The 26,585-nt window shown below is 40.9% G+C and overlaps 1 protein-coding gene across 6 annotated transcripts in view; it reads left to right on the top strand.

Moving 5' to 3' along the window:
* Nucleotides 1-26,585, top strand: part of LOC125642499 (uncharacterized) — a 324,292-nt gene that overhangs the window by 196,661 nt on the left and 101,046 nt on the right. For all 6 annotated transcript variants that reach the window (XM_075132132.1, XM_075132130.1, XM_075132131.1 and 3 more), the window contains exon 5: nt 14,318-14,440. In XM_075132132.1, coding sequence (XP_074988233.1) covers nt 14,318-14,440 — 123 coding nt within the window. The remainder of the gene's footprint in view (nt 1-14,317; nt 14,441-26,585) is intronic.

Genomic DNA, 26,585 nt, shown 5'->3' with positions numbered 1-26,585 from the left:
GTGAAGTTTGTACTGTAACTGGCTCCGTTTGGCCCCAATACAAATCATTTTTCAGTAGAAATTATAGTTCTCTGACTTCTGATCACCTTTGACTTCTGACAGTCTCAACACTTCAGATGAAATATTATGATAACTAGAACTACCAGGCTGTTAAGCTCAAACTGCTTCCCTCGCTGTTAACTAGACTGAGCATGGTGTGCACATATTGTTTGCAAAATAAACACTGCATTAAGTGTGATTTATAGTCATAAGGAAATACACTACACTTAGGAAATTGTACTGTAGTATAATATTAGTGCTTTCTTTGTCAATTAATCTGTGGTTAATGAAGAATTACTCAGATTTCTTGGATCCTTTGGTTTCAGTTTTTCACCAACAAAGGCAAAATGATAACTTTAGATACAAGTTTATGTCTATTAATGTATATATATTTCTCTTTTTTATCTGGATATATCTTCCAGGTACTACCTTAGCCATCCCTCCAGAATATACTAGGGATTTCTCCCTTCTACTTGGGGGAGAATATAACATCTAGAAATTAAGGGCCAGATTTTCAAAAGGGCTCAGCACCCAGCAGCTCCTGTGGTTCTCAGTAGGAACAGCTGGATATTGTGCACACTTAAAAATAGGTTTCTTTGTTTAGATGCCTTATTGGATACTGACCTCTTTTGGAAATCTGGCCCTTGGTCATAATAGCAGTTAACAGGCACCCTTTAGCATCAGTTAGATTGGAAAAAGAAAAGGAGTACTTGTGGCACCTTAGAGACTAACCAATTTATTTGAGCATAAGCTTTCGTGAGCTACAGCTCAGATGAAGTGAAAGCTTATGCTCAAATAAGTTGGTTAGTCTCTAAGGTGCCACAAGTACTCCTTTTCTTTTTGCGAATACAGTCTAACACGGCTGTTACTCTGAAACCAGTTAGATTGGAAGAACTCACAAGACCTATTAAACAATGAAATCTCAGGGAATAATGACTTCCCTGTGGGAGTCTCTGCGGATTAAACTGATGAAGATTTAATCATCTCTGTCAGTGGATTCCTTTGCCCTTGACACAGCAGATCTGTTGTTAGAAAAGACTTGTGACAGGGGGCATCCAAATGGTGATAAAATTATGTCTGTGTTAGCTCTTTATAAGGAAACAAACACAAACTCACTAAATATATGAATCAGTTTAAGAGAGTATGGTTCTGATTTTCCCATCCAGAGTGTGATTACAGAAATGTGATTTGGTTTTAGTCAGAATAAGAATGAAATATTATAACTAGAGCTACCCTAACCATTCCCACTCAGGACACTATTTAACAAGAAGTACAATAAAACCTCCAATGTAACATGAAAAAAATACTCTATCATAAACAAGCCACCACCTCCAAAACCAAAACAAATAGATGGGGTATTGGGAAAGGAAGAAGGAAAAAATTCTACACATAATAGCCAACAGCTGACTTTGGCACCTTTCTTTTAGGTACAGACCTCACTGCAGTTCTGCCGTTCACTTTAATTTCATATCATGCACACTAATATTAGACGTGCAAACAATGAATTGAAATTGTATATGGTAGAATTTGGCTCATTGTTACAAATTGTCACCTGGGGATATATTAATTTCTTATTGGAATACTTTGCTCACTTTTGATCTGTGTAAGACTTGAAACCATTTAAGAATATATGGTTCCGCTCACATCCCTGCCTTTGTCACTTTTGAAGTGAACTACTATAGCGAATGCCACATGGGATTACATTTTAAATCCCATTGGAAGCTGTAGCTGATGCAGAATGCAGTAGCTTGCTTCTTGAGTAGAGTATCACACTGTGACCACAGGGTGCCAGAGCTACATGTCTCTTAGTTTCTGGGTGGCCTTGAAGATGTTGGTATTGACATAGAAAGCCATGGACACTCTGGGACCATCTTCTTCTGTTGTCATGCCACCTTCAAACCGGATTGAGAGCTCGAGCTCATTTCACCTGTACTTCGTTGGTTTTAGGTTACAAGAAAAGTAAACAATTAGAAGTCTTGAAAATACTTTTATTTACATTTAATCCTTCTAGATGCCACACTCTACAATGGAGTTTGTTTTTACTAGAAATGAACGTGCAGTAGTCAAGGCTAAGTTTTTGTAAGGGATATTTTTAGTAAAAGTCATGAATAGGTCATAGGCAATAATGAAAAATTCACGGAAGCCGTGACCTGTCCGTAACTTTTACTAAAAATACCTATGATGAAATAGGTAGGCTGGGCAGCTGCAAGGGGGAGGGGGGGGGGGAGCTCCAGGATCCCCCTCTGCTGGTGGCTCCAAGATGCAGGGCAGGGCTCCCCCTTGCCTCCTGTGGTGGCCAGGAGCAGCGGGGATTCCCCCTGCTGCCGGGTCCCTCCTGCTGCCCGTGGTGGTGGGGAGCGGTGGGGATCCTCCTTGCCTGCCAGGAGTGGTGGCCAGGAGTAGCAGCAGGGAGCTGTGGGGCTCCCCCCTGCCACCCGCGGTGGCTGTGAGTTGCAGGGGTACCCCGCAGCTCCCTGTCTCCGCAGGCGGCAGGGGACCCTGTAGCTCAGCCAGTGCTGGCTAAAGTCACGGAGGTCTTTGGAAGTCACGGATTCCGTGACCTCCTTGACTAAATCGCAGCATTATCTATAGTGAAAGTAAATTATGTTTATGTTGGTTTACACTGTTTAACCATTATAACTGCAAATGCCCGTCTCTTGTAAATGGCTTAGCTTTGCATACTTTTTAATCCATGTTTCCCACTTCCAGTGTGGCAACCTGATTTATAAGAGAACATCAGCAAAAAAATATTTGCTTAATAGAAAGTCTTTATGAATGATGGGGTTGGGAAAGGGAGTTAAGGCAGCTTGCTGGGAGTAAAGGAATGTGCTGGCAAAGTGCCAGGCATACTATTTGGCACTGACCAAACAGATGGCTTCTTCCTTCCTCTGTCACTTAATCTGGATATCCAAAGATGGCAAACCACAACAAGCTTGCCTCTTGTTCAAGATACACTCTGTGAACTCTTCCTGAGACACTGCAGCCAAACAGGCTGTGTTCGAATTCATTTCAACACCTCAGAGCCTGCAAGAAACCCAGGCTTGTTTTCTTGAAGCTTGAAACCTTAAATGTAGCCACTGTGCCTTTGGGAATGATCCTTCAAGAGCATCACCTATCTGGGATACAAATGAGAACCCATATCTTAGAATCAACCATCCAGACTAGGGGGGGGGGGGCAGGGGAAGAGAGGTCTATTTTCCACATCATTTATGTTTATCTCCCTTTCAAGGGTAATGGGAGTAAGATAGGCATCAAAGAGTCTAGACCTCCTCATGTACAATGAGATAACTACATTTTTAGACAAAAGCAAAGGGCTTTGAGAAGAATAGTACTGAGCACTCTATTATTTTAGTACAAAAAAAGGCTTTTGTAAAGAGAGATGGGGTAGGGAGGGAGCAGATTGTTCTGTGCATGGAACTATTATGAAGACACATGCAGTATAATATAGAACACTGTATTTTATATTTTGTTCATTGTGCTCAATATGGAGGCTACCTGCAAAGTCAGCACACTAGAAAAATAAGAACACTTGTCTTTAATTGCAAGGACTGTACCTGAGGTAGGGGATTCATACGCTTTCTTTGCAATCACAGTTATAGCCATACTCCATAATCATCTCCAATCATGGCTAATTAGTTTGTCAGTCTGTGGTGCTGAGTCCAGACACTGGGGGCATTCAGCTGCATTATTGATTTCTAGTCTGTGAAAATACATTTGGAAAATAGATACAACTGCAAGGTTTTATTCCACAATGATTTTTTTTCTGATTTACTTGATTACTGTCAATGTAGAAAAGAAAACCTGCTTATGGTTTAACTCTGTTGTTCAGAAATTAAGCCTGCTTTTTAGGTGGTAAAAGAGGATACATTCAAAACTGATAGAAATATTGTTTTCACACAACATGTAATTACACTGTGAACTCATTGCCACAGCAAGTCATTGAGGCCAAGAGCTTAGCAATATTCAGAACGGGATTGGACATGTATATGGATATCAAGAATATTTAGGGTTGTCAGACTTTGTTATAACAAATATTTTGAGATGTATATTGAACTTCATGCTCCAGGGCTTAAGCCAATCTCTGACTATGGCCTGCTACACTGGTGGTGTCATGTAGGGTATGTGTACCTACCCACTGCAGTGTAAAGGAAGCTGCATCCACACTGTGAAACTACCTGTGGCAGTAAAAAGCCGTAGGGAAAGACTGGCTGTGGGGAGGCAGCAGGACACAGCACTATTAAAAATAACAGTGTAGACATGGGAGGCACTGTTTGGACACAACAGAGAGCCATATAGGGTATATACCCTAATGTTCTGCCAGGTCTCTCTTTGCCTAAGCAGGGCTTCAGTGCTTCCCCTGCTATTTATATCCTTGCTATGGGGCATGCAGTGTTTGCACTGTACATGCTGCTGTAAGTGTAGACATAGGCTAGAAGAGATCACGATGAGAACTAATGTAGGGACAGACTATCCTGCATGTGTTTTCCACAGGGTTCCTATACCTTTCTCTGAAGCATCTGGTACTGGTCATTGCGGGAGGCAGGATACTGGACTTGGTGAGCCTCGGGTCTCAGCCAGTATGGCTATTCCTATGTTCCCACCAGCTTCCTTGGTTTTCAAGAGTTGGTGGGATTTCCAAGATCATTTAATTTGTTATCTAAACCTTGAGCCTGCTGCTTCTCTCTCATTGGGTTTTTCACTGACCGTAAAGGAGTTACTTTGGATATGTCAGTGAAACTAAGAGGGGAATATCAGGCTTCAGCCTATGATTTTATAAAGGGGAAATGAGTGTGTCTCCTATAGAGTTGACATTTTAGTATTCCAGAAAAAAATCTCCAGCAGAAAAGCATGAAACAGTATCTTTAATCTGCTCCAGCAATAAAAGAAATTATAGCCATTTAAGAGGCTCTCATTCAAACAGGAAGGACAGTTGTAGATGGGATATATGGAATTAGATAACCAATGAGCTCCACTTATGTAAAGGTGACATGGTGGTTTGGAGGAGGCTGTGCAGCAGATTAACATTTGAAAATGAGGTGACAATTTGAGAAAGGACAGGCGCTGCAGCTGGCAGTAGACACAATGGCTATGACGGTTGTATAACTGTGAGTTCACTCCATGAATCTGTGGCAAGCTGTCCAATAAGTTTGCTTCAGTTATCGGATGCATGTTAGTAGCATTTCAGATTTATAGTACTTCATAATCCAGCACCGGAAGAAATATTCATTCTGCTTATTGACTTTATGGAACAAGAAATGCTAATAAAGCATTGAGTGCTTAATAAATACACTAGGGTTGCACTTCACTATCAGAGCAAGAGCTTTGTTTTCTATTGAGGTGGATAATTTACAGTTAACGCTGGAAACAGTAGACATAATTTAAGATTTAGAGACAATTACCAATAAAGGAAAATATTCTTGATTTTTCCTCCTTTTGTTCTTTTGTATAGAAACCAAGCTGTATGGGGAATGGGCATCTCTGTCTATCTCCTTGTTTCTCTTTAGATATTTCTGTATAATATTACATGTGTGTATTGATTAGAATAATGTATAATGTGTAATATCAGAGAATGGTCCAAACTGCAAAGGTGAAATCTGAACTTCCCCAAAGTTCAGGAGTTATGCAGACCTGAAATTTTGGTTTTAGACCCTCTGGGCCATGATTTTCAAAATTGGGTGTCAAAAATTTGTTTCCAAAACCTATATTTAGGCATCTAAGTGGCATGATTTTCAAAAGTGCTGAGCTTCCATTATCTCCCACTGAGTGCCTGGATGCTCAGCACTTCAAAAATCAAGCACAGTGATTTAGGTGCCTAAATATGGATTTAGGTGCCTAACTCTAGATACCCATTTAGAACATATTTATCCAGATATATTTGGGATTACATTACTCATCAGTGACTAAGCCAAGGTATGGGTTATTGGTAATGCAGTTGTACTAAAGGCATCCCAGACTGTGCCAATTTAAAATCTTTATCCCTCACCATCATGTATTCTGTATATGTCACATATTTTACCAGTATTTTGGAAACATTTCAGAGAGTTTTAAAAACATTACTGAAACTATTTTTTTTATATCCATGCAAAGCAAAATACCTAAGGTACCAGAGTTGCAAGGCTCAGCAAGAGAGAGAAATTAAAACAAATGAATATTCTCTAAAACTTCTCTCAAAGATTTTTGTTAACCAAAAATATCCTTACTTTGAAGTTCATTATCACAGATCTTTCCAGCCCTAGGAAGGAGTGCATTACATCCCATTGGTAAGCTTGAAATCTCCCCTTTCCATTGATATTAAGTGCCTGTCTGTAGCCCTGGAGAGGGTGTAATTCCACATTTAGGTGGAAAAGGGAAGAAATATTTCCCAGCTAGGTAATTTTTTAAAAATTGTGGATGCATAAAACTGCTCATGGATTTGTAATGTTGGAATAACTCATAGGGAAAGATTGATTACTTGGCAGAGTGAAGGTGAACTGCAGACCCTTCCAATGAACTGGTTTATTACATAGCTATGACCTCCACATATACATCCGTATGTACGATACAAAATAATGTATAATATCTAAATATATTTGTGTATGCAAATTTTTTAAACGCGTGTGTCTAAAGTTAGACACTAAAATTTACATTTAGGGCCTGATTATGTGAATACTTATGCCCACGCTTAAATTAAAGTGCATGAGTCATATTTGCATGATTGGGACCTTAGACTTCTACATTGCCCCTGAACTCAGTGGAAGCGGTACGTGCTCAACACATCTGAAAATCAGGCTACTTATTTGGATGCACATATTGATTTTGGTGTCTAACTGAGTGCTCGAGTCCAAAACAAAGAAGTAAAAGAACTCCGCAGACGTGGCTCCTGCTATAGACGGAGAGATGGTGCCGGTAACCTGGGCGGAAGCCAGGGGGACCCTCTCCCCACTCTTGAAGGAAGGATAGTGGCTTGGTAACTTGGGTAAACCCCAGAGGAACCCCCAGGACCCCTCTCCTTGCTCCAGAAGGAGGGTTGGTGGGTAGGTAACTTGGGTAGACGTAGGGTGACCCATCCCAGACCTACCTTTCCACTCCTGAAGAAGAGATGGCAGCTAGCTAACCTGGGCAGGCTGGGAAGTTGAAGAGGTAGAGGAGACAGTGTGAGGAGATGGTTCCTTTGGCTCCTCCACATCTTTTGCTTCTGGGCCTGCTCCAGAAGAAGAGATGGCAACTAGGTAACCTGGGTGTGGGGAGCCAGGTCAGAGGTACCAGAACACCATTCCAGCTGCCCAACCAAGTGCTGGAACACTGTTTAGAAGTGCACCGGCACTACTCAAGCACTGGTCTAGCCTTTTTGGTACTCAGAGTTTTGACATTTTTACCATGATCTTTGGGAGACCATAACTGGGAAGAAACTGGATTAGTTGTTGGATTCATCTTCAAGGTAAATATTTTCTGTTTGTTCTGGCCTTGAACTAAAGTGCCCACCCCTGAACTAGCATGTGGCAAAACTATGGACCGTGGGCAATATCCAGCCTGCAAGCCATTTTAAGCTGGCCCGCGAGCTCCCGCTGGGGAGTGGGGGGGTCTAGGGCTTGTGGGTCAGGGGCCGCACCATGCGGCTTGGCCCTGCTCTGGCCGGGGGCCGCACCATGCCTACCCAAGTTACCTACGGCATGGTCCCGCTCCAGCTCCTATGCGCTCCAGTGGCCCCCTCTGGCGCTCCAATGGGAGCTGCAGGGACGGTGCCAGCAGATCGGGCAGCGTGCGGAGCTGCCTGGCCTCGTCTCTGTGTACGAGCCAAAGAAGGGACATGCCACTGCTTCCGGGAGCCACTTCCGGGAGCCAAGTAAGCACTGCTTGGAGCCTGCACCCCTGAGCCTCTCCTCACACCCCAACACCCCCTGCCCTAGCCCTGATCCCTGCCCACTCTCCAAACCCTTCAATCCCAGCCCAGAGCACCTTCCTGCACCCCAAACATCTCATCCCCAGCCCCACCCCAGAGCCTGCACCCCTTCCCACACACCTGCCCCAGCCTTGATCCCCTACCTGCCCTCTGAAACCCTCGGTCCCAGGCCAGAGCGCCCTCCTACACCCCAAACTCCTCATCCCCAACCCCAATTCTGCAAGCATTCATGGCCCGCCGTACAATTTCTATTCCCTGATGTGGCCCTCAGGTCTAAAAGTTTGCCCACCCCTGTGCTAGTATAACACTTCTAAGCTAATCAAAAGAGTCTTCCATTGGAATGATGATGGGCTTTATTCATGTGGTATTCCACCAAGAATGGGAATGGTTTTACAGATTTTTATTCCACTTCAGTGATCTATTACAAGTCCACTGAACTATGACATGCACTAAAGTCAGCTTATTATGGTTCAGGGCACACATTAGCCCTACAGGGGTGGTCAGTGAAACAAAGGCCCTAGTATATATGGCTGTTTAAAAAGAAGAAGTTGGTTACATATTGAAGATAAACATTATAACCCTGGGATTTGTTTTAAAAATTAGGTCATAGACATGAGATTCTCTTTATCGTCTATTAAAAATTGTTGCAAAAACATATTAATATAATACCTTTTAATTCTAGAAAATGGGTAATTAACGTGTTCCATAAATCCAAGCACTGTTTTTTATATTTAAATCGTAAATGTGTATGAGAACTCAGCATATCTTCTTCTTTCTGGAAGACTTCAGTCTCTTATGGAAGGGGTTCATTTCTTAAGTGAATATATTTCTTTTTCTTCTGCAGAGCCTTTACATCTTGATGTAAGTGCCATCTTTTTTCCCCAAGTGTTTCTTTTTTGATGACAAAACAGACTTTTTTGTGGATCGTCTCTGTTTTATCTAAATTTTTTCTTTTTTATTATTTTTCTTTTATTTTTAAACCAAATTTTCAATGGAAAATCAAAATATTTTCAGGGTGGGAGGGACTGATGAAAAGTAGAAATTTTCCCCTGAAAACTGTGATTAAAAGTTGTTCTGGCCCGCTTTCCCCCACTCCCAGGGGGAACATTTTCAAACCAACTCCACTACAGGACATTCACAGAGCTGGTGTGAGTGGCATTAACTAAATTTCTGAGAAAAAGAGGCTTCTTTAGATGGTTCCCTCTTTCACATGTTTAGTTTAGAAAAGGAGATCCATTCAAGGGAGAAAGCCACCTTCTCCTAATCTGAAATAATAAATAGCTGAAGGTAATAAAAAAAGATTCTGGAGACTTTAAAATCAGCAAGGGGATTATGCAGTGATCTACAGTACTATGACAGGTTTCAGAGTAGCAGCTGTGTTAGTCTGTCTCTAAGGTGCCACTGGTACTCCTTTTCTTTTTACAGTACTGTGTGATCATGTGTGTATGAAATACATATGCATGTATTCAGAATCCATGTGTTTACAATAATACATTTAAAACCCATCATGTTCGACTCTTCTACATGTATATGACAATATAGAATATGTAAGGGTCATATAGAAACTATATGATACGTGTGGAAGTTGGTTTTACTCTTTTGTTTCACGAATAAAAATTAAGGTGGCAGGATTAAAAGATTTTATAAAGCGTCTGCTATGGATTGGTTTGTGTGTGGCAATATTGGCTCTACATAAATTTTCACTATTGAACTTGCAAACATCACAATTATTTCTTGAAGTGCGCACATCTTGTTATTACAGATGGATCAATAGTCTTGATAACACTGAATTTTTGTCAGACCTAACCTGGTAGACTTGTAATGTGTCCGAGAATTTTTGTCATTTATCTTGCAATGCACGAGACAAAAGTGTTTGCAGCCTTGCATAACATTGAATGTGGAAAGCAGACTGAAATATATCATGTGGCAGGGATTTTTGACAGGCCATGAGGGGGTAAGTTTGGGTTTTTATGCATAGTATATGAATCTGCCGGTTAAAATCCTGAACACTGTGTGTGTTCTAAGAATACAGAACAGCCCATGAGGCTTAAATTTGTGGTAGGCATGTTTTATCTAGTCTCTTTCTGATCATTTATTTAGCATTAGGTAACCTAATTCCTTTATTGAGTTAGAGGACAGATTAGCAAGGCACAAAAAGCAGGAGGAGGCTTTCTAAATGAGAGAGTGGTTACAGGTCAGGGGGCAGAACCTTGGCAATTGTAACTTGACATAGCTTGGAGCTCTGGCAATTTATACCCATTAAGGATCTGGCCCTAGATGCGTTAAGCACCAGCTGAGGGGGAGATGGCTATAGATCAAAGCAGTGCAAGATTCACTGTGTTTTCTTTTATTAAAACCACTCTACTTCGTGTGCCGGATTAATGTTGATAAACTTCAGAGAACAGTATGTTTTAAGGAGAAATGTGAATGAGAAGAGTAGGTTTCTTGGCACAGCAGCAGGAGGAGGAGGATTTCCTGGTGTAAGAGAAAACTGGGAAGAAGGCATGGCACATATGCAAGTGTTAGGACAGAGATGAAGGAAATCGTGGGTGGAGCATACAGAGCAAGAAGGAGAGGAGGAGGAGGAAGAGGTTTGTAATGACACATTACAAATACTCTTTAAAAGGTGTAAATCACAGCTTTTTCATGATGAACAAGAAATAAATGTATTTACGTTCCTAATACAAATACTTGACAATCAAAAGGAAAGACAATGCATGCTTAAGGACTTACGCATTCAAAGCATATTTTTGGAACTACTCTTGGATAATATCAAAAAAATAAACGTGAATTTCTCAGAAAGTTTAAAAAGAAAGTTTTTGTTTCAAATCACAGAAAAAATTAAACGATATAGGGTAATGTCCATCAGTCTGTCAATATTTAAACCTCTAGGAGGTAGTATAATATTGCCTATTCCTCAAATAATTTTTGGTAAATGATCACATTTTGGTAAATGACCACTGGCCAGTCTTCAGTACTCATAATGTAAATAGAATTGGAGACTGTAAAAGAAGGTTAGCGTGTGGGTCATTATTAGCGTTGCCAACTTGGTAATATTTAAAAACCAGACACTCCAGCAGAAGTGCAGTAACCTCCCTTGCCCTGCCTCTTCCCCCTGAGGCCCCAGCTCCTCCTCTTCCTCCTCCCTCCAGGTCACTTGCTGCTTTTCCCCTCACACCCCCACTGCCTGGGTCAGGAGGGGCTTGCCTGAGGAGCTGGGGCTGGGAGCTGCAGCTGCCCAATGCAGGTAGGAGGCAGCCTCGGCTGAGTAGGGGCTGACGCGGGTTAGTGACCTAGCTCCTCCCTGCCTCCCCCGCCTGTCAAACTGGACTTTGAGTGTCTGGGTGAGTAGATCTGACGAGACACTGTCAGATCCCCTTTTCAGCTGGACTTTCCAGTCGAAAACCAGGCACCTGACCGCCCTAGTTATTGCTTGTTACCATCAGGCCTTATCCAGATGTCTGGTGGTTAATGGAAGGAAATTTCCTGGAACATGCCTTAATGTTATCATGCAAGACCTAAGGAAAAAGGTATAGATTTCACTGCCAAACTTCACCAGGCCAAATATTAGGCCCAGTTAAATCAAGGACAAAACTCTCATTGACTTCAGAAGGACTAAAATTTAGCTTGCTGTGTCTTTTTAACTTAGCATTGTTTTCCAATACTGTTGAGGATAAAGTGAAACTTCTTTTGTGACCCATTAGACAATGTGTAGAGCTATCGAGAAATTGGTTGTGGTGAGTTTGCACACCCTTAGTTTCATTTTGTGTTTCTGATTTCAGAAAACTACAAAAATAAAAGCAAAACGTATTCAAAATTGCCAACTGTAGCCAGGTTTAGTGTGGGTGGGTGGTTTCTACAAAAAGCTATGTCAGAAAATTCATCTTAAATTCATCAGAGGGTTAGCAGACTTTGGTAAAACTTAAAATGATCCTAGCCCAAGGTTCAGGTTTGTGACAGGTTCCAACAGCTCTTTTATGGGTATATGTAAAATCCCCTTCTTTTTTACTCCTTTGAAGTACTTTGTATTTCTGTTGAACAAAATCTAATAAATAGAGTTTTAAAAGGAAGGTTTTTTTCCCTCAGAAACACTGAAGTTTCTAACATTAAAGTCATTTCCCACTTTTGCAGCTAGGATTACGCCTTTCTGTTTTTGCCCAATCTTGTCCCCACTCCTCTTGTGTTCCCTCAGCTCTTGCTCTTTAACCTGAAAATAATGTGAACAGCCCCTTATAGTGCCAAAACCACTGTTGCTTGCGGAACTGTCACACTCCCAGGTATTGAAAGCCCACTATGTTCCTTAACCCCGGGTTTCTACTTAATAATGTGCTGAGTAGCTCTGCTGTGTCAACAAGCCTGTTCAGGACTCTCATCCCCAAATTTAAAAAAACCCAACCTCTTCATGCAGATTTTTCCTGGCATAGAATACATAAAAATGTCCCTACATGGTATTCTAGATAATATTAACATTTCAGATCCAGCAGTAATAAGACAAAAACATCACCCAAAAATCTTTTGTGAAATATGTGAGACGTGGCAATGACCCAAATCCACATGTGCTGCTTTTCATTCAGTTTTCTATCCCACCAGTATATTTTACAACTTTCCCATTTGGAAAATGCTTCCTTAGGACTTTTTTTGTCCATGAGCCCTTTCAACAGGCCATGAGTAGCCTGCTATTACCATTCCCTGCCTCAGAAATTCTAATTCTGAATATATGAATAAATGGGTCGAGAAAAGCCTTCTTAAATAGTCAGTACCAATAATGATTAATTGTCACAGTTCAGGGCAACTGCACTTCTATCCCTGACCATGGTCCCTCAAGAGCACCCAATCTAGGCTCCTGGTTCCTCAGCAGTCACCTCTCTTGGGCGGAGACCCACATCTCTCTCTCTCTCCCTCCTGACCAGGGTTTTTTCCGGGCTGCACAGTTCCCTCCCTACACTGTGATATCCCCAGCAAGCCAGCCTGCCTAAACAGGCCAGTGTCTGCACTTGGCTTTCTCTTAGAATGCTATGAACAGCAGTAATTGTCAGCAGTCACAAATTATAACTCTTTCTAAACAAGCACACTTGTCCTTAAGGTGAAGGTATTACAGAGAAAACATAAAAACAATAGAAGTTCCTATACTCTTTCTATCAGAGTCACCCATCAGTTTTATGGGGCCTCAGTAGGCCAAAGTCCTTCCATCCCTTCCCAGGGACTCTCCTTGTACAAAAGGTCCTGTCTGTTTGCTGGATCTGAAAGAATCCAGTTTAAACTCAAGCTATTCATCCAAAAGTCCTTTCTTGGTCTGTTGGTCTCTGGAGAATCCAGTTTGAACCACTATATGTGAACCTCTGCAGGTTGTGGTACTTCCCTGGTGGCATTACAATCTGAATGAATTTGCCTAATCACCCCACTGTCCTTGGTTCCTGGAGGAGCTGTATGTAGCTGAGGTCTGGCCTGACATGAGTAATTAACACAAGGAGGCCTCCGTTCTTGGAAGATACAAATAGGGAGGTAAATGAATCATCAGGTTGAAAACAGAACGTTTGTGCTAAATAAGATAAGTAAATAGGTCAGTAGGTTAAAAAAGGCAGAATGTCTGAGCCAACTAAGATAAGAGGGAGAAAGCTCAGGGGGCTGTTTACTATGAACTAGATAACAAGGGGCAAAATAAGTTAGGAATGCAGAGATAAAATAAAGAGGAAATTGAACCATGGACAGCGGGTGGACAGCACATGTTGCACAGGGATTGGTTCCTGCAAAATAACCAAGCCAATCCAAAAATGTGATGCGATGTATAGTAAATGCAATAAGATTGTAATGGATATAAAGTGAGAGGGTTTCTGTGTAACTTTGGAGCTGCGATGTACCCTGCACCCCGCCCCACTGTGTCTGAGTCTGATCAACTCAGTGTAGCACTGCTGTATGCCAAATAAAGATACCTGAGTGACGAAGGCAGCAGTCGAACTGAGTTTTTTGGAAGCCAAGTGGAAAGAGGTCTCAGGAGGAATCCTAAAACTGTGGTCACGTTCTCCCATGGAATTACATATATTCCCTGGCCCACATTGATATAATTTTAATACAGTCAGATCTCCCAAAGGTATTTCAGGAAGTTACATATCTGACACATTAATATTGTGGTAAGGCAACATCAGGGGCTCATTTTGTTAGGCACTGTACGCAAACACACAGGAAGACATAGACTCTGCTCTGAATTGCTGAATATCGAATGTAAGACATAAGCAACAAAGGGACACATCCTATTTCAGGAGGCTCTAAGGAGCAGCTCTTAGTTGCTTCTTCACCTGGTAAAATCAGAAAGATGCACAGTGTTATTGAAGGAAGAGACAATTTAGTCAATGCCTCCTTTGTGTTCAGTGTCTAATTTATATATGCTATTTCCTGCTACAGATGTAAATGAATGTACCATTGAGAATGGTGGCTGTCAGGACCAGTGCTGCAATACTATTGGCAGCTACTACTGCAGATGTCCAGCTGGCCAGAAATTGGGCGAAGATGGAAAATCATGTGAAGGTAACATTCTGCACTGTCTCTCTTTCCTGATAAAAAATCAGAGAACATCCTTGGAATGAAAACTGAGAGAGTTACCTTTTATCTAGAGCCAGCTGAAGTGCATAAATTCAGAATCGTCAAGAGTGCAGATCTTCTCCTGTGTGGATTATGAAGATGTAACTCTAAGAACACTTCAAAGGGTTCTTATGAAAAATGTATCATTTTGCCCTGGATTGGTTTGTGCCATGTTCTGATTGATGGCATTTCTATCATCAGTTTATAAATCTGAAGAAAGTGTACACATTGGAAAGTATTTCATCCGTTTCTAAAACAAAATATGCTTATCAGAAAGTACACATACATTTCTGCACTTCAGTTGCAGTTCCACAGCTACAGATGAAGCGACTAAAATAAGATTTGAAATCACATGCTACATAAACTCATTTGCCTTCTTTCTTAGGGAAACATGAAGCCAGATTCCTTGGTAAGATCTGGCTTGAATTTCATCCCTATGCAAAGGGCCAGCTTCAAAATAGGGTTTGCATGAGACTTAAGTGCTACATAGGTCTTATTTCACCCTTCTGCACATGGCTGAGTTTTATCACGGCTGTTCTGCAGCACTCTGTTAACGTACAACAGCGTAAACCTGTCTAACTGGCCCATTAAGCCAGGTTCAAAGCTATTTTGCATCAGCAAACTGATGCAAAGTAGTTAGTGTACCGGTAAATTTGGCCCATAGAGCAGTAGGCTATAGCAGGTGATGGCCTCCAAAAAGGTTTAGTTTATTTCTGAGGTCCCATGTGATCTTTCAGATGTGAACTTAGAAACCACCAGCTAAAACTCTCACTCATGCATGCACACGTGCTGGGACAGGTTATTTGCCGAGCTGTTGCCCTCTATCTTGTGTGGCTGTATTTCCTTGCTGCAGTAAATAAATAGTTGAAGCTCTTTTGGTTCCTTCAGGATGAAATGTGTTTTATGTATGTAGATTCTTGCAAACCATATTATCATCTTTCACAGCATGAAGACATTTCTGATAAGATTGTTTTCCCCATTGTACGCAATTGTGCAAATTCCTCTCTGCCAGGATTTCATTTTACTTTTGTCCTTTGCTTCCTGATTTTTAGTTAGATACATTACCATGTATGTCCCAGCTGTTGTTATATTCTTTACTGTATCTCTATAGCTTATTCAGAAACACTGTTTCCCAGACTGGAAGGTTGTAGGATTAGCTTCCACAGCAAGCTATCAGTTGGTATCCAGCTTGACAATATAAATAAGAACTAGATGGGCATTTTCTTTTGATTGAACTGTTTTTTTGTTGTTGGGTTTGTTTGTTTGTTTGTTTGTTTGTTTGTTAACTGAGGTCCTATGTGCTTCCCTTTGATGGATTTTTATATTCCAAATACACAAACTCAGAAAAAGTGTACATAATTCAAAGAGCTTTACTACCTTTCTTCAGTCTCCTGTTATTATCTTTAGTGATTCTTCGGAAATGTTTCTGTGAACAAGTTTGTATGTGTTTATATTGTTGAATACTTACAGTTTTCAGATTTGCTTTAAAGTAATTAATTGAGCTTCCAGGTAATCCTTCTTGTATTGAAAGCAAAGATTATGCATCTTACTCCTAAATTGCTTAAATATAACAACACAGTTTTGCAAAAAGAAAAGGAGTACTAGTGGCACCTTAGAGACTAACCAATTTATTTGAGCATAAGCTTTCGTGAGCTACAGCTCACTTCAGTAGCTCACGAAAGCTTATGCTCAAATAAATTGGTTAGTCTCTAAGGTGCCACAAGTACTCCTTTTCTTTTTGCGAATACAGACTAACACGGCTGCTACTCTGAATCACAATTTTGGTGAGAGCAGTAATGAGCTAGTTATGTATGTCTCCTCCTCAAATGTGGCATTACATTCTTTAAAAGGTGAAGCTAAGGATGTTTGACTCTCCTGTCAGGCATTTCCTTATGAGCAATTACAGAGGAATGCGGTGGTAGACCTTGTGAAGCTTATTTAAAACAATAGAAATAACATAAGTGTACAATTACAGTGTTCACCATTGAAATCTTTACAGTTTTTTCTTTTGTTTAATGATCATTAAAACATTAGTTATTTATTGTAATAAGCCAGTGGTTTTCAACCTTTTTCATTTGTGCCCCCCTAAAAAATTTCAAATGGAGTTTTGGGCCCCTTTGGAAATCTTACACTTAACCTGTGGACCCCCAGTGGTCTGCATTCCACAGCTTGAAAACTGCTGTCAAGCCAATGGAATACCACAAGTATAGCAGGCATGATCATTACTTGCAAACAGCTATTGTAAAGATTTTAATCCATATGTTCCTGTAGCCACAATACCTTCAGCTGTGACTTCATCAGGTTTAACAAGATAAGTAAGTTTCTACTTGGTCCTTGTTGGATGGGAGACCTCAAAGTAAAACTAAGAGTGCTTTGGGAAGTGATGCTGATAATTCAGGAGGTGGTACTCTACCCCTTTAAGTTGGTCCTGAGCCAATGCCCATTCATGATGCTACGTTGCACTGTGTAGACGGAGGTGACATTTTGCAGATGTGGTCTAAAACTGATCACTTTGTTGTCATTAAAATTACCATGGCATTTTCGAAGAGCAGGGCTGTTAGTCAATTTGATTACTTATATTCTGTTTGCCTGAATTTCCTCTGCCATCTCAGTTGCGTATCGTATTCAGTTTTAGTCCTAATTTACAGCATAGCATTCCTGTATATTGAACTGCTTCCATGCTCCATCCCCAAAGTGCTTTTACTTCCCTAATGAGTGAAGTGATTGATCACTACACATTTTTAGAACACTTTGAGATGTGTTAGGATGAAAGCTGCTGTACAAACGTGAAATTTAAATATTGTAAAGGCATAGCATAAATAATGTGGACATTGTTATTTCTACTTTAGAGGATAATTACAGTTTTGGTCTTAATATCTTCAGAAAGAGAACATCGCCTGCCAATAAACAGTAGGGATATCATCAAGAAGTAGGTCCCAATTTCTGATTTTGTGTTATCCATCCATAATAGTGGGGCTGAAGAGAGAGGAGAGAAGTGGGTTGTAACTAATTTACTAATCCAACAGCACAACAAAATTTACCATTGTCCACGAAATTGTTTTAACAAGATAAAAATCTGAGCAGTTTTGGCAAACCATTGGCCTGATCTTATAAGGTGCTGAGCAGCATCCTCAGCCCCTCTTAGCTTCAATGGTAGTAAAGATGGACAGTGCCTTGCAGGATTCAGGCATACATGAATACAAGCAGTATAACAGTTGAAGAAAGGTGAAATAATCCTAGAACAAGTTACTGTGTTCAGCATTAACTAAGCCTTCATAGCTTTTTCCCATGGTTCTGTTGTTCATTAACAGTGCTGCATGGAGAATGAGATTGAATGGCGCTGCATGGAACTTTTAGTGCCGAAGATTCAATCATGTAAGGACCATTTTTTAGCCAGTTGTGAGATTGTAATGACAGGATATATAATCCATAATTATATACAATACTTTGCATTACCTTACTGAACAATGCTTACATCTGGCAGTAAATTGCAGTATGGTGAAGTAATGCACAGCTGAATAAAAATGCCAGAGGAGTGGGTTGATTAGCCTTTCAGAACTAATTCTGCATCTGCTGTGTTATGACAGTTTTATCTCCCACATCCCCAGACAGACTGACACTGGAGAATTCAGGATTTCACGTCTGACAAGCAAGGAAATTTTTGGCTTAGATATGTGCACATAACAGGTTTTGACATAAAAGTCAACCTTAACCCGCACTCTTCAGGTCAAATCTGGGTCCCATTGAAATTAATGGCAACACTTTTTTGACTTTAATGGGGAAAGGATTTAGCTCTAAATCACTGGGAGACTAATGAGATGAATTCCTCTCTGGCATAATTTTAAAGTCTGTGGAACTACTGTGTAGATGAATGTGGTCCAATAATTCTGGGGCAAATTCTGTTGCCCTTACATTAAGTAGTACCTTACTCTGCAAGTACTATAGTTAATTTCAGTAGATGAATTTGAAGAGTAAGATTGTACTCATAATGACTAAGGGTGGTGCAAACTTTCAGGTTGTTTACATTTTGTATCACTGTCTGTACTTGATTGTGGCGGAGAACCATTAACTCAGGGGAGGCAGTATGGCCTAGTGAATGGACTAAAGTAGGACTTGGGAGACCTTTAGTTCTGCCGCTAGTCTGCTGGGTAAACCTTGGGCAAGTCATTCCCTGGCTCTTTGCCTCAGTTTCTCCATTTTTAAAATGGGATTAATGGTATTGGCCTCCTTTTGTAAAGTGCCTTGTGATTACCTGCTGAAAACCACAAGAAGAGCTAAGTATTATAATTCTGTATATCACAAGAGTGCTAATTATATATAACAGTAAGAAAAAATAGTCTTTTCCAAAATGCAGAGTTTCAAAATTCCACAATATCAATATAATCTAAATTCTGACTTGTAAAGTATGATGAGCTAAAGCATGTGTTTACATGTGAATAAGCTACAGAAGTCAGATAAAGAGGTCATGACCCTATGTTAACCCTCTTTGGTAGGCTGTCATTTCTTATTTATATCATCATGTTCTCATCCATCAAGACCACTGTAGCTAGAGACCAGTGAAGTCACATGATTAGCTATTGACAAAAGGGAGCTTTTGTCTTACCAATTAGAATAATATTCCTCTCCTTGTAACTTGATCAGTGGACATCCCTGGGAGTTTTTGTTAAACTTCTGAGCGTTGGCAGATTTCCTGACCTTTATAAGATCATAATAATAATAATATAATAATTTATAATAGACCTCTGAGACTATTGAATTATAGGATAGTTATTGTCTAACTCTAAGACCACCATTGTTTATCCTAGTAATATAATAGTCATGGATGTCAAGTGATTTATCTTGATTCTATGTCTGAAGAAAACTCTTTAAATAGAGATTCCAAATAATAGCTAATAGCTTAATTTAAAAAAATAAAGGATTTGTGTAAGAGAGAGAAATTATGTGTTAAAATGGCAGTAAACATTAATTTATGCTGTTAAATTTTGTGTTTTAGTCATAACTTATTCTTTGGCCAGAAGAAATCCTACATTTTGCTGTTGAAGTTCAAAGTGCTGATTCTGCATTTTCGATTGATCTCCTGACCTTCCAGTCACCATTCCAAGCAGTGTTCCTCAAAAAAATGTAAGATCCTAATATTTGGTGCCTCTAGGGAAATGGCCTGGGGTGAAAGAGAAGAAAAGCCATCGGGCCAGTTTGTTCTCTGTTGCAGGGTCTCTGCTCAATATAGGATGAGACATGAACCCATTGGCGGGATTCAGGATGCTTTTACAATATCCAGTCTTGTTAAATTCCCACCATTTTCACTCTATTCTGTGACAAACCATGACTTAGCTTTATGCTTAGCTCAACTCAAGAGCGCCTCGATAGAAAAAATACAGCAAATATAAAAGATACAATATAGGATGAAAAACTGGCCTCTTCTGAATACATGTGCAGCAAGTGCCGGTTACCAGCATCACTCAAAACTTCCTTAGTGACTATGCTAAAGGACTCCCACGTACAATGGGGCAAACTGACCTTCTTTTATCCCCTCAACTTTAAAACACCATTGTAAGAAATAGGCACAGTGCCATGGATCTGCATCTGGCTCCTAATGACTATGGTACAGCAAAAAGAATCTTGAAAAATAACAAGTTAAAACATCAGCTGATAAATAACAAAGGAAAATCAATTGTAGGTCATTGGACATTCTTTTAATGGGGTGGGATGAATTGATTGGATCCTGATTAGTTAATAGCTTAAGGCAGGCAGAAACCTGAGCTGAAGGTTGCATTGCTAGATGAACACTTGAGGTACTGTCAGAATTTTAAAGAAAGCTGCAGTTTGGTTTTGTCAATCCCTTCTAATTTGTTGCAGCATTCCAAACCTAATCCACTCAGTCACATGCTCAGGGACCCCATGAACCTTGCTCAATCCACATCTACACTACAGGAAGTATAGTGGCATAGGTACAGCACCATAGCCATGCCAGCATCATCCCATAGTGTAAACATAGCTTACAGTGATGGAAGGGTTTTTTCTGTCTCTGTAGGAATATCATCTCACTCAGTGATGGTAGCTAGGATAATGCAAGCATTCTTCCATTAGCCTAGCTGTGTCTACACTGGGAAGTAGGTCGGGATAACCACAGCATTCCGGAGTATGAATTTTTCACACCCCCTGGGCACTGCAGCTATTTCAACCTAAATTTTAAGTGTAGACCGGGCCTGAATCATGCTAAAATTTGTCATGTACCAAACGACAAACTCACAGTCATTTCAGAACACATATATGCAATCACAATTCTATTTTTGCTGATACCTAAGATCAGTAGAGAACGTAAGCTTTTACTTCACTTAACCTGTGTTGGGCACACAAGGAAGAAAGCCGGAATTCCATCCTTTTTTGTAGCAAGGGTGCAACCCTGCTTAGGAAAACTGCCTGATATTATTAAACCATTGGGGTTATTGTAACTGTTTCATTTTGAATTGTTTTTAATTATACTAATTTACATTTCCTTTGAGTTGTTTGTGACTGTTGTTAGAAGTTGCTTGAAATGCTTTAGTTAGATTCAGAGAGTTAGCTGGTATATATCTGAAAGCTGATGAGTGCCAGAGTCGAGAGGACTGGTCATGGTAAACACTCTGCTAGCAGCCATCCTGTTATAGCAGAGGAGGTCTAACGCATCTGCTCCATTGCTTGTAAATGCAACGGCATTGCAAAGGGATCGTATCGCCGATAACCACATAAACACAATATAAATACGTAGGCAGATGAAAGACTGAGCCCTATTTAGAGTACATCACAAAGGTTTAGTCTCAAGGTGAGAAAGGCATGGGTGCAGTAACTGTAGCAAAGTACAAAGCGTAAGAGACATTTTCTTTTGTTTCACAAGGCACATATTAAAAAATGCCCCTCTACTCAACATAGAATACAAGCCTAGGAACTATCAAGACTCTTAAATTGCAAACCTGTGTTACAAATGGTAGCTGTGCTTTCTTCACCGATTTTTCTAGTCACTTTCCCAGCCAGCCTCAGTCTTGTCTGGATTGGGCCACAGCCAACAAACCCTCACCAATACCCAAGGTTCTTAGAGACAGTGGTCATTTCCACTATACCAACAGCTTAGGAGAGGGCAGAGATTTAATATCATCAGCCTGCTGAAGATGCCACAACCTGTAGCATCTTTCTAAGTCCCTACCAACCTCCTTGTACATGCTGAACAAGAAGGCTAACAAGATAGACTCCATAATACCCCACATAAGAGATCCTTCAGGGTAGAGGAGCTGCTCTTTCAGATATCTCCCTGAAAAAAAGAACAGAGTCTTTAAAGAGTGAATCCATCCACCCTGGATAAGTCCTTGATTGACTACAATTGAGGAAATCTGAGGATTTCAGGTACTTGTCAAAGTTTTCAACCAGTTTTTCAAAAAATGGGAGATTTTACACAGGCCAATGGTTAGCAAGATGGTCAGTGTCGAGAGCAAGTTTCTTCCCAGAGGCTTTGTAATAATAGCATCATTAAGAAACATCCAGTATTCTGCCCTATGAAGGGAGATGACAACCTATGCTACTATTTCCCCACTGTCTTTGTCCAACGGGTCTGACTTGCATGTTGTAGCCCAGAATTCCCCTTATGCCTCCAGAACATCAGATTTAAAACCATCTATACCTCAAGCAGAGAAAAATCAGTGTTTGTCAATTTAAGGCCCTGCTCTTTCATTGTAGAGGCAGTTTATATGATCCCAAACAAAAATCTAGACTGAAAATTCACAAGACACTTCATCAACAAGCTTCACACTACATCTAGTTGTCAAATTATGGCAGGGTATGGCAGAAAGAATTTGGTTTGATATGTAATATTGGTATGTGACACATCTTCATACAGTGTATCTTCTGGTATGTTAAGAGCAGGATATGCTATCTAAAGGACACTTATGCATAGTTCTTGGACAACTAACATCCTGTGTCACACTTAACTTATTAGATGAATTATTGATGACGTGTTTGACAGAAGAAAAAGGGGAAAAAATTTCCAGAGATCATGGGCCTCCCCAACAAAAGCAAGTCTCGGTTCCCATCTCCATACTCTCAGCTGCTCAAGCCTACGTTGTGTTGGAGAGCTAGTCAATGCTGATTACAGAGGCATCACATGGACTGGTTCCACTAAGCTTCTACATTCTGTAACTGTCCAGGAGGATCTGAGAAGCATCATGTGGACCAGTGATAGGCAACCCGTGGGCCACACACAGCCCATCAGGGTAATCCACTGGCAGGCCACAAGACAGTGTTTACATTGACTGTCCGCGGGCACGGCCACCTGCAGCTCAAAGTGGCTGCGGTTTGCCATTCCCGGCCTATGGGATCGACAGGAAGCAGTGGCCAGCTCGCCCCTGTTGCCCGCGCCGCTTCCTGCAGCTCGCATTGTCCAGGAATGGTGAACGGTGGCCACTGGGAGCTGCGGGCGGCCGTGCCTGTGGAAGGTCAATGTACACACTGTCTAGCGGCCTGCCAGCAGATTACCCTGATGGGCCACAGGTTGCCCGCCACTGAGCGTGGACTATACCAGTCAGGAGGAAATATTGAGCTGGAACTATAGACTTTCTTTTGTCTGTGGAAGGGACTGGTTTCTTAGAGTTGGGGAGAATGGTGATCATTCACTACGTATTTTTTTCTGTGTCCAATTTATGCATGTGTGAACTTGCACAAAAAGTTTGTATGAAACATGCTTGTATGAAAAGTTGATGCTGTTTTACACGTCAGCTTTGACATTTAATTATTAGGACTGTAATGTAGCTTAATTAACTAACGTATAAAAGTGAATTGAGTTTTTCAGTGAAAAGTGCTTTATAACAGCATACAGGTGCTATTATGTTCTAGGCCAGTGGTTCCCAAACTTGTTCCGCCGCTTGTGCAGGGAAAGCCCCTGGCGGGCCGGGACGGTTTGTTTACCTGCCGCGTCCACAGGTTCAGCCGATCGCAGCTCCCAGTGGCCGCGGTTCGCTGCTCCAGGCCAATGGAAGCTGCTGGAAGCAGCGGCCGGTACGTCCCTCAGCCCGCCAGGGGCTTTCCCTGCACAGGGGGTGGAACAAGTTTGGGAACCACTGTTCTAGACAGAATACAGTATTTAGTTTAAAATTCTGTGAAAAAAATCAGACTCTAGAAAAAATGTTTGTAGGTGTTTCTAGGACACTAATGATGATTTTATGATTAGCTGGTTTCTAACATTTATGAATAGTTTTGAAAGACAGGTTATGGAGAATTCAGAGTAACAGCCGTGTTAGTTTGTATTCGCAAAAAGAAAAGGAGTACTTGTTGCACCTTAGAGACTAACCAATTTATTTGAGCATGAGCTTTCGTGAGCTACAGCTCACTTACGAAAGCTCATGCTCAAATAAATTGGTTAGTCTCTAAGGTGCCACAAGTACTCCTTTTCTTTTTGTTATGGAGAATGTTAACATTGCACTGTGCTGGTTGACAATTATTAGGATATTTTAAATCAAGGAAAAGAAATGCAGTATTGTTGTGGCTGACTAGTGTGAATTAAAAGTTGGGTAATCTTTTCTGCAATTATGAAGATACGATTGTGGTTGTCAAGGAAGAAAATGTATTCATACCTTTTTTTTTAATAATTGTGTTGGAAGAGTTTTGTAAGCCTGAAATTGAAGCTCCGGTGAAGGTCTCCAAAATTCATTAATAGCAATATTGTGCTGAATCAAACATTGTGAATATTTAAATAACAGCTTGCTTTTAGAAAGGTATTTACCAGCAAATAAAAGCATCTTATAAACAGCAGATGAATCATCTTCATCTTGAACAGGTCTCAAATGTAGATTGAAACTTAATAACTCCAACCTGGTAAGAAAGGTTTAGAAACTTCCAATGAACATTGTAAACAGAAAATGATAAAACATTTTTTACACAGTTCCCCAGTTTATGTGCATATTTGCCTTTCAGCAGAGAGTATAGTGTAGGAAAAATATTTCTTTTTCTGTGGTTTTGCCTATTGTGCTATGTAAACAATGACTAATGACAGATACAGAGCTCTACGGAAGTAGAACTCTGGAGAGTTTGTTATGTCTCTAGTTACTGGAGAGAAACTAATGCCATTTTTCACTGGGACTACTAATAAGAGTCTCATTCTTTAGTGAAACATCCCTGGGTTGAGTGTGATATGCCCTTAATAAAGTTTTAAAATGATGCATGATAAAATCTAAAAGAAACACAAATCTGTCAACACTTTCATTAAGAACAGCAGCCCAAAGGAAATGATCCAGATGGAACTGTCAACAAGATCATAATAAGCTTCATCTTTCCCTACGTTTCCTGAACAGATCAGTGGTTTGACCGATGTAGGGCTTGATTATTTAAAATCCAGTGACATGGCTACTTTGGTGGTTTTAATTGTGAGTGATTAGGACACCTTGAAACACATTGCACACGTGCTCATCTGTTCTTTGAGAAAGCCCTCAGCAATGCTGTACTAATGGTTACCCTTTCAGAGGGGATTTCATGCAAATAGGAGTGTGCAGAGTCAGCTAATAAAAAAGGGACATCCAAAGAGTTAATCTGACAGCTATAGTGTTAGGGAACAAGAGACAGCATTCTGCTTTTGCCATTATCCTGTGTTAGAACCAGTTTCTGGAAGTTCTCTGTATGAATGGACTGTAGGGTTAGGTTCTGTTAATGCTGTAATGGCATAATGTCTCCCCTTCTCTTCCCTGGATCCCAGAGATGGCTCTCTGCAGGGTCTTGGGTATGTATGTCAGGAGAAGTCAGGAGCAAGATTAGGTCCGACTAGGTGATCACAATGGTCCTTCTGGCTTTATAATCTATGAAAGTGGGCCAAGGTGACATATGTTGTTTCCCACTCACTGAGAATCTACTCAGGAGTTAATACTTAGCCTGGGGTTATGTTGGCTCCTTAGAAGAGCCCCATCTGCATTGTGGAACCTTATTGACGAGGGGCCCCAGGAACTAGTGCCTGCAAGGAAATCCCAGTGGAGTAATTCTAAGGGGGAACTGGAGAAGATGAACTGTGCCCTATGGCTCCAGCAGATTCTCAGAGATCTGTGAAGTTTGGGGGTTGATTTCCCTGTTACATCAATGGGAAGAAGAGTCAGATCCTGCCACCCCATCCCTCTCCCCCCTCCCAACTCCTGCTGTAAGTAAGAGCAAAATCAGTTTAGAGATCTTTGAAGTGTAACTGCTGCATTATGTGAGCGACTCACACTTAATAAAATAATTTTGATTGACAGCAGTTGTACCAAATCTGTACCATGATGGCTTATGCGCCAACTGGTTTACAGCACAAATCCATCCACAAAATGACATAAGGCTATTTACCAACTGAAGTAGGACACGTTTGTGACAAACAGCATTCGCCTTTCAGACACAGCGAGTATATACTGAAGCTGAGGACAAATCACATTATGAGGGCCTTTGTGTGATCATAGTGCTGTTGTATATCCTACTTACTGTGTGATAAGAGGAACCTCTCTACCCATCATGCTGTTCTGAAGCCACTTATTGAGCTCAGCAAGAGGGCTGTTAACAAAAAGAAGATGTTTTCATAAGATGCCTATTTTTCTCTATTTTTATTCCATAATTATTTCCTTTCAAACGGTGTCATGTCCTGCTGAGAGGAGGTACTGATGGACACCTTTCTTGACACCTTTTACCCTCACTATCTGAAGATTTTGAATTGTACGGCGTTCAACCGGCCATATCACACTGTGTGTTTTCAAGCAGAACTCTCTGTTGACTTCCTGCCAGTTGGGAGCGGATTCTGATTTGAGAAGTTTTTGTTTAAAAATTGATGGCATGACAGGGTCCTGTAGCTGCTTCTACAAGCACACTTCACATTAGAAAAAGTTGAAAATAAGGTTGAATCAAATCTGCTGGTGACAGTGATAACTTTGACCCACTTGAATTTAAGACGAGTCTTCCTGCATGTGGAACTTCCGTGAGTGTTTAGTTGTCTTGTTTCAACTTCTCATGGTGCGTAGACAAGCCTTCTGTCGTGGGGGTCTTCTCCCCGCTAGGGTGCCTCCTCCTGGCCACTCTGGGGATTAGCTCTTTCCAGGTACAACATCCCCTTCTGCTGTTGGCT

Source organism: Caretta caretta, chromosome 9 (genome assembly GCF_965140235.1).
Source record: "Caretta caretta isolate rCarCar2 chromosome 9, rCarCar1.hap1, whole genome shotgun sequence".
Lineage (NCBI taxonomy): Eukaryota > Metazoa > Chordata > Testudines > Cheloniidae > Caretta > Caretta caretta.
The sequence above is the reverse complement of the archived record's forward strand: the minus strand, read 5'-3'. Positions and strand labels throughout refer to the sequence as shown.